The sequence below is a fragment of the Poecilia reticulata genome, linkage group LG1 (assembly GCF_000633615.1).
Source record: "Poecilia reticulata strain Guanapo linkage group LG1, Guppy_female_1.0+MT, whole genome shotgun sequence".
Classification (NCBI taxonomy): Eukaryota; Metazoa; Chordata; class Actinopteri; order Cyprinodontiformes; family Poeciliidae; genus Poecilia; species Poecilia reticulata.
In genome coordinates, this window is record NC_024331.1 from 28,635,303 (window position 1) to 28,649,669 (window position 14,367).

General features: G+C 36.1%; 1 protein-coding gene across 1 annotated transcript in view; it reads right to left on the reverse strand.

Annotated features, from left to right (window-relative positions):
• The window catches only part of vegfc (vascular endothelial growth factor c), a 42,221-nt gene that overhangs the window by 11,220 nt on the left and 16,634 nt on the right, over window positions 1–14,367 (reverse strand). The window contains exons 2-4 of the mRNA XM_008419325.2: window positions 13,157–13,397; window positions 10,146–10,336; window positions 4,023–4,162 (exon numbers count right to left, since the gene is read on the reverse strand). Coding sequence (XP_008417547.1) covers window positions 4,023–4,162; window positions 10,146–10,336; window positions 13,157–13,397 — 572 coding nt within the window. The remainder of the gene's footprint in view (window positions 1–4,022; window positions 4,163–10,145; window positions 10,337–13,156; window positions 13,398–14,367) is intronic.

Sequence of the window (14,367 nt, forward strand, 5' to 3'; positions counted from 1 at the left end):
TATATATCATTTGATTTATTTTGATTTTTCCATGATGTCACCCAAGATGGAAGTGTTAAGGTTTTGCTATAAAATACATTGAGGTAATTTAACTCAAATGTTGTGAATTAATGTATTGAAGGATTGCAATTGTACTGTATGGCAACATTGAAATCTGAAGAAAATAATACGATTATGGAAAGAAATAGGTATTTTTGGTCATCTTAGCTGAACTACAATGGGAAAAGTTTAGTCTCATTTAATGTACCTGAGCGTACAGCAAACACAACATCACATAATGTAGATCAAAGTGTGGCCCAGGGGCCATTTGTGGCCTTTGGATTAATTTTGTGTGGCCCCTGACTACAATTCAAGAATGGCATAAATATGGACATCCAACACTTTTAGTCATTTTTTATCATATTTTTTTCAGTCTATATCTTTTAAATGGAAAGTATTAAATACAACACAAATTATTTGTCTTGAGTAATCATTATTATTATTATTATTATTATTATTATTATGTTATTAGTCGTGCCATAAACATCTGAAATGGTTTCACTCAAAAACACATTTTTGCACATCCATTACATTTGGATAAACACAGTAAAGTTTGTAAAAGAAAATTCTTACAAAAAACATTTTATAGACTTAAAAAATGGAAAACAATGAGTCCAAAAAGTTAAATAACTGTTAAATAACAAAGGCAAAATATTACATGCTTTATTTATTGTTGTGCAGGTAAAGGAGAAAGAATTGACAATAATATTTTTGCATTTTTAATTGGGGAAAACAAATAAAAACGTAGCCCCTGAATACTTTCAGTTTGGACATTTTAGCCGTCAGTTCAACCACTGATATAGATGAATGCTTCATGCACAGATGATGCAAATGAAAACATTGGGGTTTTCTTCTTCTATTACATGGGGGAGACTTGTTCAGAAGAAGAAGGTGTTTTAGTGTCAGTGATTGATTTTCTACCTCACCGGGTGCTTATAAATTCATCTGGTAATAGCACTGCTACAAGGTATTGCAACCACGTAAATGTTCTTTTTTTTTTTTTTTACTGAACCAAAAGGATCATTGAGCTGTGAGGTTTTGTATAAAAACATCTACACATTCCTGCTGATCTGTTTTAATCCAGTCAATTAAACTTAGCTATTGTTCCGTTTTCAGAGGACACGAGCCAAAAAATACAATAGGAGCCGATCCCTGATGGGATCCTGACTGTTAGCTGGTCATTAATCACAGCATGCACACAGGAACATACACATTTCATGGACCTGTGAAGTCAATCTAGAGATAATACGAAACGTGTTTCCTTAAGTAACACCCTCAGTGTGTGCAGAGTTAACAGGAAGCTATCAAAGTAACAATAGCCTTAACCACTCAGCGTTTTTAGGAACACCTCCTATATCCTCAAATGGCAGAGAGACACTCAAACGCAAAGGATCAAAACTGAGTCAAAGACTTATTTTAAACAGCCACTTACAGCTGGAACAGAGGGAAACACAAAGGGAAGGCAGATAAACTTCAGACTGGATTAAGGTGCTTTTCCCCCCCACATGAACTTTTTCCAGTAATCAGGATGATATTCTGGGAACCATAAAACCCCCCCTGTGTTTCGACTTTTTCTAATAGTTTAAAAAGTCAGACCCTGATATCCAGGCAATACAGGGAAGATGCTAAGCATTCGGAATTGGTTGAAGTTTTCAACAATATAAGTCAGTAGTTTTAGGACTAGGCGATATGGGTTTCATATCAGTCGATATTGAAAATTATTGATTTATTTTTTTAAATATTTGCCAAACTAGTGATGTGGCCTTTCTAGTTTTATCCACAGTTTCCTCTCAAACGGTTGTTCTCATTTTCTCCTTTCACTCCACACAGTTTTTTTATTTTATTTTTATTTTTTTATTTTACTTAAGAGGTTGTTGCTAGGTAACCAAAGAGTGAGTGAGTTGGTTAATACCACTAACATTGCTCTGCCTTCATCTCCCATAATGCTGTGCGGTTCTGATCTGAGTTCAGTGAAATGATTGAAAATTCCATCAGATGTATTATCTATTGATATTGATCAGGGTTTTATCGCATTATGTATTGCTACTCATTTACTTTTAGGCCTAATTAGTTTATAACAGTATGAAGTTCGTATCTTGTTAACTTTCATTGTGGTAGAGTTTAAATCATTTACATCAGTCTGGAGAAAAAGAAACGATGTCCTCAATTTGATGTATAATATGCTGAGGAACAATTAGCTACAATTCATTAGGATAATGAACCGATTTGTAAGAAACATTGGATGTTGTGTTTGTGGTTTATGCTGCTTTGGGATTCAGCTCTTAGCATGTTTTAATGAATATGTGTGAATAAATAAATGTGGTGGAGCCCCTTTTGGAGGCTAACCACAGCTCATTTTTTGTGAATCTCTCCTCTTCTTCGTGTCAAGAAAAGACAACAAACACCACGAAATCTTAAAAGAAATTCCCCTTGCTAAGAAGTAATTATAATTCAGTTTCACAGTATAAACACTGTGAAAGGATCACAAGTTAATGGCCAGAAGCAGAGGTTTTAATCCTGACCACAGCTGTCTTCTCTCAGCTGAAACCCCATTAAAGTTTGCTACAGTTTCACCTTTCCATGAACTTTTTAGTGACTCTGTAAAAGCTGTAAAGTATAGCTTCTGTGACAATAATAATCGGTTAGATTTTTATTGCTAAAGGTCATGACTTTTAAATCTCCCATGGGAGTGTTGTTCCCACTCTCAGCTGTTGAATGAAACCTGCTGCAATAGGAAGAGTTTCATACTTTTCACCAGCGTTACTAAAACTTCCAGGAAAATAAGTTTCACCAAAAGATGAAACCTTGGCCTTTTTTTTTTTTTACTACAAGGTTTATTTGAATTGATCTGGTATTAAGATAAAAGATCCCAGAGAATACGGCATAAATGTAAAAATAAAAACTGTACACAGCAGAAAGAATGCAGTTACAATCCAAAACATGTAGCAAACATATAACACAGACATGTTGGTATTAGTGGAGGTATTAGTTGTTAAAAGTCAAGGTGAACCTAACTCAAATTAGTCATTTTGGCACAATTTGGAACCGTTACTTGAAATGTATCACATTTATAGGTTTATTCTCCCCTCATACTTCACACAGACAGTCATTCCATCTAATAATAATAGAACCACACATTCATTACCTCGGTCAGACACTGTAAATAACACCAGACAGCCAAAAAGAAAATCCTTACAAATTCTCATCAATTAATCACATAATAAATTGTTGAAAGGAGATCAATTATCGTTTTTCTCTTTTCTCTCTCGTTCTACTAAAACCTGGATGATAAAAGTCTTCAGTCTGGTGCTTTGGTCTCATTTTTAAAGTTGTCCTTTAACCTTTAAAGGACAACTTTAAAAGTTAAAGGACAACTTTAACTTTTAAAGTTGTCCTTTAAAAGTTAAAGGACAACTTTAACTTGTTGTCCTTTAACTTCATAATTAAATTAAAGGAGTTCATAATTCATTTTATTTTTGTTTCCGTTGTTTTGTTTATTTATTTTGGATATTTGAAATGTCTTCCAGTTCCAGTGTTAAATATTCATTAGAATTTTACGTTTATTGAACTTTGAAAATGTGTTCTTACATTATTGTTCCATTAACATTATATTAGTTGAAACTGGCCTCAAAACAACAATGTTACCACAATAACTTCTGGGACAATTTATCGTCCAGCAAAATTTGTTATTGTGACAAAAACATTCGCCTTCATGGAATAAGAATAATTTTTCCTTTTCTTCAGCTGCTGGTCCAGTGAGTTTTAAACGGGCTTTAATTTGAAACGAATTGTTGCATTTTTTTTATGTTTCTTGTTGAGACAAAAGAGTTTCTGTCACTTGGATGATTTCTGTTACGTGGATCTACAATGTGCACCGTTTGGTTCGCATGTGTTGCGACTTATTGCTTCTGCTCGGCTTTTACAGGTTTTTCTTTCATAATGGACGGTCTGAGTGTTTGCCATAGTGAAAATGTTATTCTTACTCTGGCAGGGCGCGCCTGATGATGCTGTGAACTTGTCTGTAAATGTCCAGTTTGGACAGACAGCTGCACTGGGTGTGGTTGGCCACGCTGATGGTTACAGGCTTGGTGCCCTGGGTGAGAGGCACTGTGATCTCAAAGAGCTGCAGAGAGAGCAACAAATGAGAGGACGAACAAGAAAAACATCAAAAACACCTTAAACACTGTGAAATACAGCAAGAAACTCATTTCATTTCTTACATTTAACACATTAGGCATAACAAATGTTTTACACAAGATAAAAAATATTAAGGGTATAATATGGAAATCTGAAACAAACACATGCAACAGCCAAATTGTGCAAATGAGTCTGCAGTCAAGAGAGACTAACAAACATAGCAAACATAGTTTTAGCTGTCAGTCAGATGTAGAAGAGATTAAAACTCCTTCAGGAAGTTAGATAAATATAAAGTGTGTAAAAGATTTTCCCAGTTAGTGTCTGAAATTTGGTGCAACTCCAAAGAGAAACTCCACAATAAAAGTGCAGTTGTTTTGTTGCATCACCTCCTAGAACACATTTTCCTTCCACTCAACTTTCTATGTGCACTCTGTAAGACCTTTAGTGGCTGTCATCACTATATCACGTGTGTCAAAATTTGTGAATTATAGTTGAAATTCACACAAAATCAACAAATCCCCACATTTTTGTGCTAATAATTGGAAACTTGTTGCAGATTTTTCTCAAAAACTGTCAAAAACTTTTTTACTTGTACTAAACAGCTGCCTCAGCCTTAAAACTCTATTTAGCCAGTTTTCTGACTGTCTGGTCCCAAATAATCTCTGTTTTTATGTTGTCATAGCTACATTCTAATTTATTTATTTAATTCAAACAAACCAAAATTACAACAAGAAAAATATTAAAATTAAAACAAATTATCATGCCCACTGATGTACAATTTTACGTTATTTGTTCGAAAATGAGCAGGTAGAAGATGCAAGAACTTGTGATTTCCTGCCGCTTTCATACTCATAACCTAAACTCTAAAATTATTCCCACATTGAATGACACTTAAATCTCTCATTCTCATCCTTAAACGTACAATTATTTATGCATTTTTAATATTATCAATAGCATTTTTGGTCTTTGAAATACCCATCCTATACAACATATTTCCCAATACGCTCCTAAACTGGTTTATATTTGTAAATTTTTAAAACTCATAATTTAATCCATTACACAAATCTTCCCCACACACTGATAAACAAGCACTTAAACATAAAACTAGTCAATAAATTACACTAAAAATGTAGATGTGAGATCAGATTATTTAATCTGGAGAGTTTTCAACTGAAAGCTTTTAAATGCCACGTGAACAGCTTATCGAAAAGAATCAGAATTTAGTCAAATAAAGTGAGAAATATTTTCTGGTTAAAAAAGAGCAGAAAAGTAAAGTAAATCAGCCAAAACTAACAAACCTGTGAAAGCTTTTGTGTTTTATGTAACAGCTGACTCTGAGTGACAAACCATTCAATAAATGTGGGAAACTCCTTCAAACAATGATTACTTTGAGAAATTAACCGTGTTTTCATCTCACACATCGATGCATTACTTCATAGTTTTGATGTTTTTAGTATTTCCAGAATGAAGAAAAAAGCACTTTGGGAAGGCGTGTCCAAACTTTTGACGTTACCACATATACATCATATTCTTCCAAATCTCTTGTGAACTTCCTTTGATTGTGGCATTGTGTGCTGCTGGGTGGGACGTTTTACTGAGCTCCACACAGCTAAACAATTTTCTTTACACGATCTTTGGAGAGACATGGCTCTGGAGTTATTCAGCTCTCAACGTTCCCACTGAGCCCAGTCATCAGAAAACTTCAGCAGATTTCTGAATCCATGTTTCAACAAGTTCTGCTGGTGCAGACAGTTCCTCTCTGTTATTTCACTTTTATAAGTTAAATAAAATACATTTAATTTAACTTATAAAATGCATAATGTCATCTGTAGCCATGTAAATGTCATTTTCACTGCAAAAACACAAAATCTTACCAAGTAATCAGAGAAAACAACTTCGTTTAGTTCATTTGAATGCACAATCGAACTCTGATGCCGATAAACAAAAGCTAATTCTGGTCTGCCTAAAAACCCACGTCTCGGTTCGGCTGATGTGATCTCTGTTGAGGTTTTAATATGGAGGAAAGTGAACAACTGGACAACAAAAGTAGGAAGCGGACGACAGTTCAGGGCATTCTGGGTAAAAACACCCAAAACAAACAAGTGAATTTAGTGCTTGCAGGAGTAATTCCTTCTGGTCTTCTGCCAAAGACGTAAGAAAAATCCTACAACCTCCAGAGTCTGATGCCACTCCATTATTTCATAAAAGAGAAAGTTGTGCTCAGTGTCTTCTTCAGACGTGACAAGATAACATTTTGGTAAATATATCATAATTAGTTTATTCCTAGCAACAAAGATAAGAACTGCCTTTGAAAACTGGATTTCGCCAATTTTGATTATTGGGTGTAATTAAGTCTGTTTTTGAGTAAAAGGTTGCTGGAGATTTGTGGCCCTATTTACTATGATGCTGAAATGAAAGCGAATAAACAAACAACAACAAAAATATGGCTAGTAAAATAAAAACCTAAAGTTGTTTTATTTAAGATATAAAATTTGTAGTTGAAAATCTCATACAAAAGGAAAAAAAAGTCTCCGTCTGCATCAACTTTGTTTAAACATTTCCTGAACTGCTCCAGGGGCCCCACAAAACTACTCCGAGGGTCGCAAATGGCCCACGGTCCGCACTTTGGACACCTCTTGTCTATTGAATACAGAATTGTGCATTACATTATACATTTCAGAGCATGTAGAGATAATTACTACTGTATTATTCAAGACCTTAACATTTTCCTGTGCAGAACAATATTTAAAAGCAACAGACGAGGCGTTTAGGCCTTTGAAGGCAACATGACCAACAACGACAAAACCAGAACACTTCGGATATGACATAAAAGTCCAGCAGATGAAATTACCCATTTAAAAAAAAACAGCTGAACAGATGTTAAGCGAAAACCTTTTTGCACAGAGTCACAGGAGACGCAAAAACGGTTAAAGATACTTACAGTCAAACTGGAAATTACAGTTTGTATAATTCTATTGCTTTCTAAGTTCTTTCAAAGTCAGCCAGCTGCTTCAAGCCAACGCCAAAGCAATCATCCAACTGAGTATTTCATAGTGACGAAACTAACCACAGAATGCTCTTAGCAGAAACGGTTATTTCACCCTTCACCTTGCCATATGTACATTTTAAGGCCAATTATTTTTAAGTCACATTAAAAAACTCATTAGGATTCAGCTGAACTCTATCTAGTCACGTGTGATTTGGATGATGTACGACATTACTCATATAAGTATCCAAACTTTAGCGACTTGTCTGAGCCCCATGCCAAAAAAAACCGTTTGGAAAGCACAAGAGAGGAGGAATGTCTTGTGAAACCTCAAAGATTGTGGCTCTGCACTCACAGTCTTGTATCTGCTGCCAGAAGGAAAGCTGCTCAGTTTCGGCCTTGGACTTTTTTCCTTGCAACTTAACGGAAAGGTGGCTGTTTCTCAAAAAAAAAAAAAAAAACCTTGAGATCTTCATTTCAACAACTGGAATATTATTATAAACATTAATAACTTTATATTGTACATCCTGTCAAAATAATGTGGTGTGCATAGGGAGGCAAAATGTTGAAGCAGCACTAATAAAACTAAAAAGTAGCCGTCCAAGAAATTACTCAAGTAAGAGTAAAAATGAAAGTACAGTAACTGTTCAAATTATCATTTAATATCTAAAAATGATGTAATCAGGTTGACCAAAATATGATGTTAAGTGGAAATTTTGGTCTTTTAAAGATGAAAAAGGCAATAATTCATATAAGTAACAAAAAAATAACAATTAGGTAAAATAAAATATAAAACTTATGAAACTTTAACAAAAAACTGCAGGTGTGTGTGTCTGTGTCTGATGAATTTTTGGTGAAAACATGTTTGTTTTTCATTCAGTGGGTAGAAAATCCTGAAATGTTACTCTAGTAAGAGTAAAAATACTTCAAAATAAAATTACACAAGTAAAAGTAAAAAGTACAGCGTAATAAAAAATACTTCTAAAAGTAATTTTTTTCAAAAACATTACTCAAGTAAATGTAATTGAGTAGCTAGTTACTACCTAACTCTGGTGGTGTGTAACATCAGCAGAATCAGGATAGACACATTTTTATTTGAATTATGAACAAGTACAACAAAATGGTGCAAATGTTGTGAAAAACTGTAAAAATCCACAGAAGGACATATGGAGCCATGAATTAAAACAAACTATAGAACCTGGGCAGAACATTTTATGTGTTGCTGCACAGCAATGAAATGTTTCAGAAAAAAATCTGCACACTTTCAAACATGCTGCAGGAAATCTGATCGCTGTGTTTTGTCCCCCGCATTGCACACAGTGCTCAGCATCTTTGCACAATGGCGCGTTTGACAGAGTCTCTGTCAAGTGCAAAAAAGTCGATGACAACTTTACACACAGTCCGGCACGTACTGCTGGACTCAGACAATAGCAAATTCAACATGACAAAAGAAAGAGCCGCTTATTCAAGACATTCCAACCAGATGGAATTCAACTCTCACCATGATAAAAAGCATCTGCAGAAACGAACCACACATTAAGTTCGCCATCAATAACAGCTGAAATGGACAAACTATAGACTGGGAATGAAACCAGAGGTTTGCAGGTAAACCTTACAGAACATATTTTGTCATTTCGTCCTATTTTTTCTAAAGATGTAAAAGAGAGAGTCTGTCAGTATGTGTGCAAAATATGGCGCTTTTATCCATCTAGTAGTTCATTATCCTTATCGAATTTGACACAAATGACTGTGATTAAACATAAAAGTCTCTAATAAATGAAGAAATGCATCATATTACTCTGTTAAACAAAGTGCATAGGGAAGAACAGGGCCGGATCAAGGTAGAATTGGGACCTTATGTAGAATTTCCTATTAACACCATCACTCCCAGTAACTGTTTTGATCCAGAGTTGGTGTAATCTGCACTGTAAAAAAAGAAAAGGTAAAATACCGGCAGCTGTGGTTGCCAGAATTTTATCGTATTTTATAATATGGTAAAAAAAAAAAAAAAAAATTTACCTAATTTTTAAAAGGTAATTCAAACTCTAATTTGAGCGTTCATGGGAGATCCCTGATGGGTAAAGCAGCGGATTAGTTTGCTTATGCCTTGGGCTGGCTCTGGTGAAGTACAAGCAAAACACAGACGATTAAATTAAGATAGCGACATTCTTAAACTACTCTGGCTATTTCAACTTCCTCTGCTGATTGAATCTGCTCTAACAGTTCATATAACAAAGGAGCCAGTCGCTTAAACTGCTACCGCCAGTTCATTCAATTACCACTTAGGAAATGACTAGCACAGCTGAGCTAAAACAATAAGCCAGTACGCACCGCTAGGGTCCCTCCATTATCAGCATCTATGTGGAAATGAACAATCCAGCTGAGAGGATTTACCTCATTTTAAGGCAGCGCTGTCAGTGCTGAGAGGTGAGATGTTTACACACAGAAGTAAGAACACGAGGAGGTGGAGCATGATGGGAAACTGGGCAGTAACGTGTTTTCCAGGCCTCTGTGTGGCACATCACACTAAATTGATAATACCTATGTCTCCAGGTTTCATTTTGTCAACTAAAATGTTTTACAGCGGCAGCACGGCTACAGATGGCATGCACAACATTTCCAGATGTAATCAATAACATGCAACATGTCTATGGAGTTCTGCTGTGCTCCAAACCTTCAGCGAGGAGAGTAAACTGTTCTATTAGTGAGTGTCTAATGTTTTAAAGCGAGTTATTTTGAGTTATTATAAAATAAATATTTCATTAGCCAGCTTAGGTTAGCTTGCAACATGCTGAAAAGCTTTGTCATGGTAACAGGACAATAGCGAACCTGTAAACGGTGAAAAGTAGAACACGTTGTAAACCCCTTCTTTCAGTTTGACGGGTGTTCACGTTAACTGATTAAATGTTATTCATGTTTTGTAGCAACTTTGTCATTCAATGTAAAATCAGTAGCACAAAAGGGAAGAATGTTGTTAACTTACAGTTTTGCTGAGGTAACCGGTGGAGATATTTCTGCATTGTTTGTCCTCGGAGGGGCAGCATCCTCCACACCTATATACAGACACACACGGTGGCTTATAGAAGACGTTGGTGGGAGCCCCGAACTCCCTGCCCACATCAACACACACTTCTCTGGGCATGCATTGAGTTTTCCTCCACTCCAACTCTATACCTGCACACAAAAAAGTCAACTGTTTGCAACATTTCTTTTCTTATCTTTTTTTTTTTTTTTGCTGCACAAAGTATTGCATCCCAATCGTCATGTGTTCAGTATAACAAAGACTTGGATGCACGCTTGGTAAGATATTACATTTAAAATGTCACAGAGTCACACTCTATATTAATATTGCCCTTAATGCTCAACATAATGTATGTTTTTAGAGGCTGGGATACTATTATGCTTCCTTGAACATTTTAGGACAGATCTATGGGCTTTGCAAAACATGTTCATTAGATTTTTTGCACAAAATAATTTTAAGATTTTAGTCTGCCCAGTTCTGTTGTTCTGCCTTAGGGCGTCTTGTCACTTTAAATTCAAATAAGCTGCTGCTGCTGCTGGCCACACCCCTCAACTCAACATTTACACTCGCATGTGAAAATGGCTGCAAACACAAGCGCAATTAAACAACCATACATCTTTGAAAAGCAGAAGTAAAGCCTCCTGCATAACCAACGGGAATGCAGTAAGTTGTTTCTGGATGGTAAGTCAACAACAGAACACTTTTCCAGCAGCCATTGTACAGTGGTAAAACCAGCTGACCAAACATGCTAGAGATACACTTGGGTTGCTAGGTAACAGCCCCGTGCCCATCGATTGTGACTTAACAATCGGAAAGTTTTTGAAACGGCTCATTTTCCAGATACCAAAAAAAACATTAACTTATTGCCAAAAAATGTCTGGATGCTTTTAGAAGCAGCAGAGACCTGAAATGAAGTACAAAATTCCGCAAAATGCTAATTTTGCATAACAGGTCCCCTTTAAACTCCTTGTGTAATACAAATTATTGTTCCATTGTGTCATGGAAATAATAGAAAAGAATCATCAAAATGTTGATAAATTGTAATCAATATCAGATTCATAATTATGATCAAAATTTTTAGGAATGCTGTTGTAATTACTTATGTTTCTGATATAATTGCAGCCCTGGTTCTGAAAGCAGTCACGCAGATCCGTTTAAATGTGGAACTTCTGGTTCTAGTCTGATCAATTCAAGTTTAAACTAAAAGACAAGCTGAGAGACATTAGGAAATTCTGACAAACATCAGCATTTTGTCTAGACTTGGAAACTAACTGTGACCTAATATACTCTTAAACACGTTATACACACATGGATGGGTTTTCTAGAAAAGATATAACTGAAGATAATGCTTACATTACACTTAATTAACAATTTGTTTTCTGGGCTTATGAGTTTAAATACTCTAACAGAATTGTAGTGTTTGTGCCATTTTTCTGCGAATATAAACAACAGAAAACCCTTTTGGTAACTCATTGTTAGTTTTTGGTTGGATCCATTTATTATTAAACTAACTTTGCACTTTTTAAATCATAATGACAATAGAAACTACTGACCCAACAGACCACTGACAGCTTCAAGTCTTTTGTGGTAGTTGTGGGTGAGAAACGTTATTTTCAACCCATAAAGCTGCCAATTCTTTCTGGCCAAAAGTCTCCAGTTCCTGTAAAGTCTTGGGCTTTCCTGGATGAATTGCATGTTTGAGATCTCTCCAAAGTGGCTAAATGATAAATACGGCCCCTTCAGTAACTTTAGTTTTCCTTTGTTTTTTCTTTTCTATAATCTATGACAGGTCGACTTTCGTTTTGGATCAGAGCCACATGCAGGACTTCTGAGCTGATGAGTATTTTCTCATAACCTTCTGGATAAATCTTCCCATCAATTTTAACCAAATGCCTTGCATCTTTGTAGCTCACACAAGAACACTCCTGGTGTAATGTAGCGTTGATAGTCGTGGCCATAAAGTTAACTTTGTTTCAGGGTTTTTTGGCTCTTTGGGCCAAGTAATGACTTTCGTATGGCTACTCGACCATGCAGCACATTTTTTCTTTATTCTGCAAGTCAAAACAGTTCCACTACCAGTATGTTGGCTGGAGCCATTTGTAGGTTTTCCTTTGTATGCTGAACAATTTTCCAGACATTTGTTGCTTGGTTCAATCATTTTACACTTCCTAATGAGGATTTAAACACAGTTAGCCATTGTACAGTCCTGTTTATAAAGCTCGCCACCTTCTCCCAGAAATCCTTTGAAAATGATTACGCTTTTCCTGTGATTTTAAATCCAGCAAGGTCAAAAATCACAGGATGACTGGGTGAAACACACAGGAGCCAAACACTCCCTGACATTTTAAACACACACGCTAATTTCAGCAAACAGCTCAGCATTAAGCAAAGTTACCTGTAGGAACATTTTGCATGCCTGTTTTTTTGTCATCAGGCCTAAACTTCCAGCTTATGTAAACTTTTGATGAGGTGCATTTGAGTAGTTTCTGATTTTCATCATGATTTAAAAGGAGCAAACATAATAGTTTAATATTAAATGGCTTCATCCAACGATTAGTCATGAGAAACAGAGCCATTTTTATATTATATTCTCTGAAAAAGGGCAAATTTAGAGGCGGGTTCTAAGGAAGGTAGCGTGTACTCTTTCCCAAGTCTAATTTTCTTCTGTTTCTGTTATTTCTAAGTCAAATTGTCAAGAAAAAGTTGCTTGATAAAATGAACTGTTTAAAAGTAAACATCTGAAACAAATCTGAGTCGCTCCATATAAACACCTACAGCTGACCACCAGCCAATGGCAAATATCTACTTACAGGCATTGTTCCCAGATGGGAAACTTTAGTCCGATAGCAAATGTTCTTAAAAAACAACATAGCACTGTGCGTGACAAAAATCCTCATTATGTAAAACTCCCGTTGGAAAAAAGGCTTTTTTTTTACATGTAGGTGTAAAAGGGGAAACAAGAAGACACTTACTTTTAAGGACATCCAAGTTGAGGTAGGCAGCAGCGTATGTTGGCTCCTCGGCTTCAGAAAGCGGCCGCAGCCGGTGAGTCTGTGGCCGCTGAGTGAATTTGGAAGCTGAGGATGCAGCGACAGAAAGTTTGGATCTGCACTTCAGAGCAGCCCAATATGAAGGATAGATCAGACTCATCAGTTCATCTACACTGGAGGCTGAACGCAGCTTCTGCTCCATGTCCGGCTTTGGTAATGTGTCCTGTAATTAACAAGAAACACCTTCACTCCAACGTCAAAAATATACATGGTTCCGATGATTACTTCTGACAAATCTGGGAACAGTTTTTACAAAGTCACAGATTGTACGTGGCTCTGTGAAAAATTATCTACACCCTGAACGCTGGAGGGGTTTTTTTTATATATTAGTTAAAACTGTCAGCATGTTGTGACAATTTGTTCAGACAGATAATCTGTGAAAATCAGTGTCCTCCACCTCGTCCTAGAGTTATTATATCCGCCTGAAGAAATGCACCACTAATGACCAAAACCAACCAATCAGAGCCAGAAGGCGGGGCTTAGCGCTGTCAATCAAAGCGGCTAAATGTGCTAACGGTGGATAAACAAATTACTGTTGCCCGTCTTTGAGAATCGTTTTCATTTCATGACGTACGAACAATTTCAGATCAAGCCACAGCATTTCTATCAGAATTAAGGCTAAACTTTGACTAGGCTGCTCCAAAACTTTTATTCAGTTTTTTGGGGCATTCAAAGGTGGAGTTGACCCTCAATCTTCATTTTGCAAGCTGGTGGCCAGACATTCTCGGATAGGAAACTTAATTAATGGTATTAATTAATTAATGGTTCCATCAGGTGTTAAGTGTCAGACAGAATTATCAAATATGTTTTACTGTCAGTACTGTCAGTATAATGTTGTTTCTTTTCTATTAGCTTAGTTTGCAACAAATGTAACAGGACAGAGGGTTTCAAAAAATGTACACTTTTTACACATCAGTCCACAGAATATTTCTGCAAAAGTCTTCAGTTGCAGAGATAACCCAGACGTTTATTTTGGTAAATGTTGGATGAACAGCTTTTAATTCAGCAGTTGTTCTAGACTTGAAACTCTCATTTTTTCCCAGTTTCTTTCTCGTCCCAGAGAATCATGAAAATCATGAACATTATTCATGTCATTATCATGATCTCACCTGATACAAATGGGTCTTGCAGTA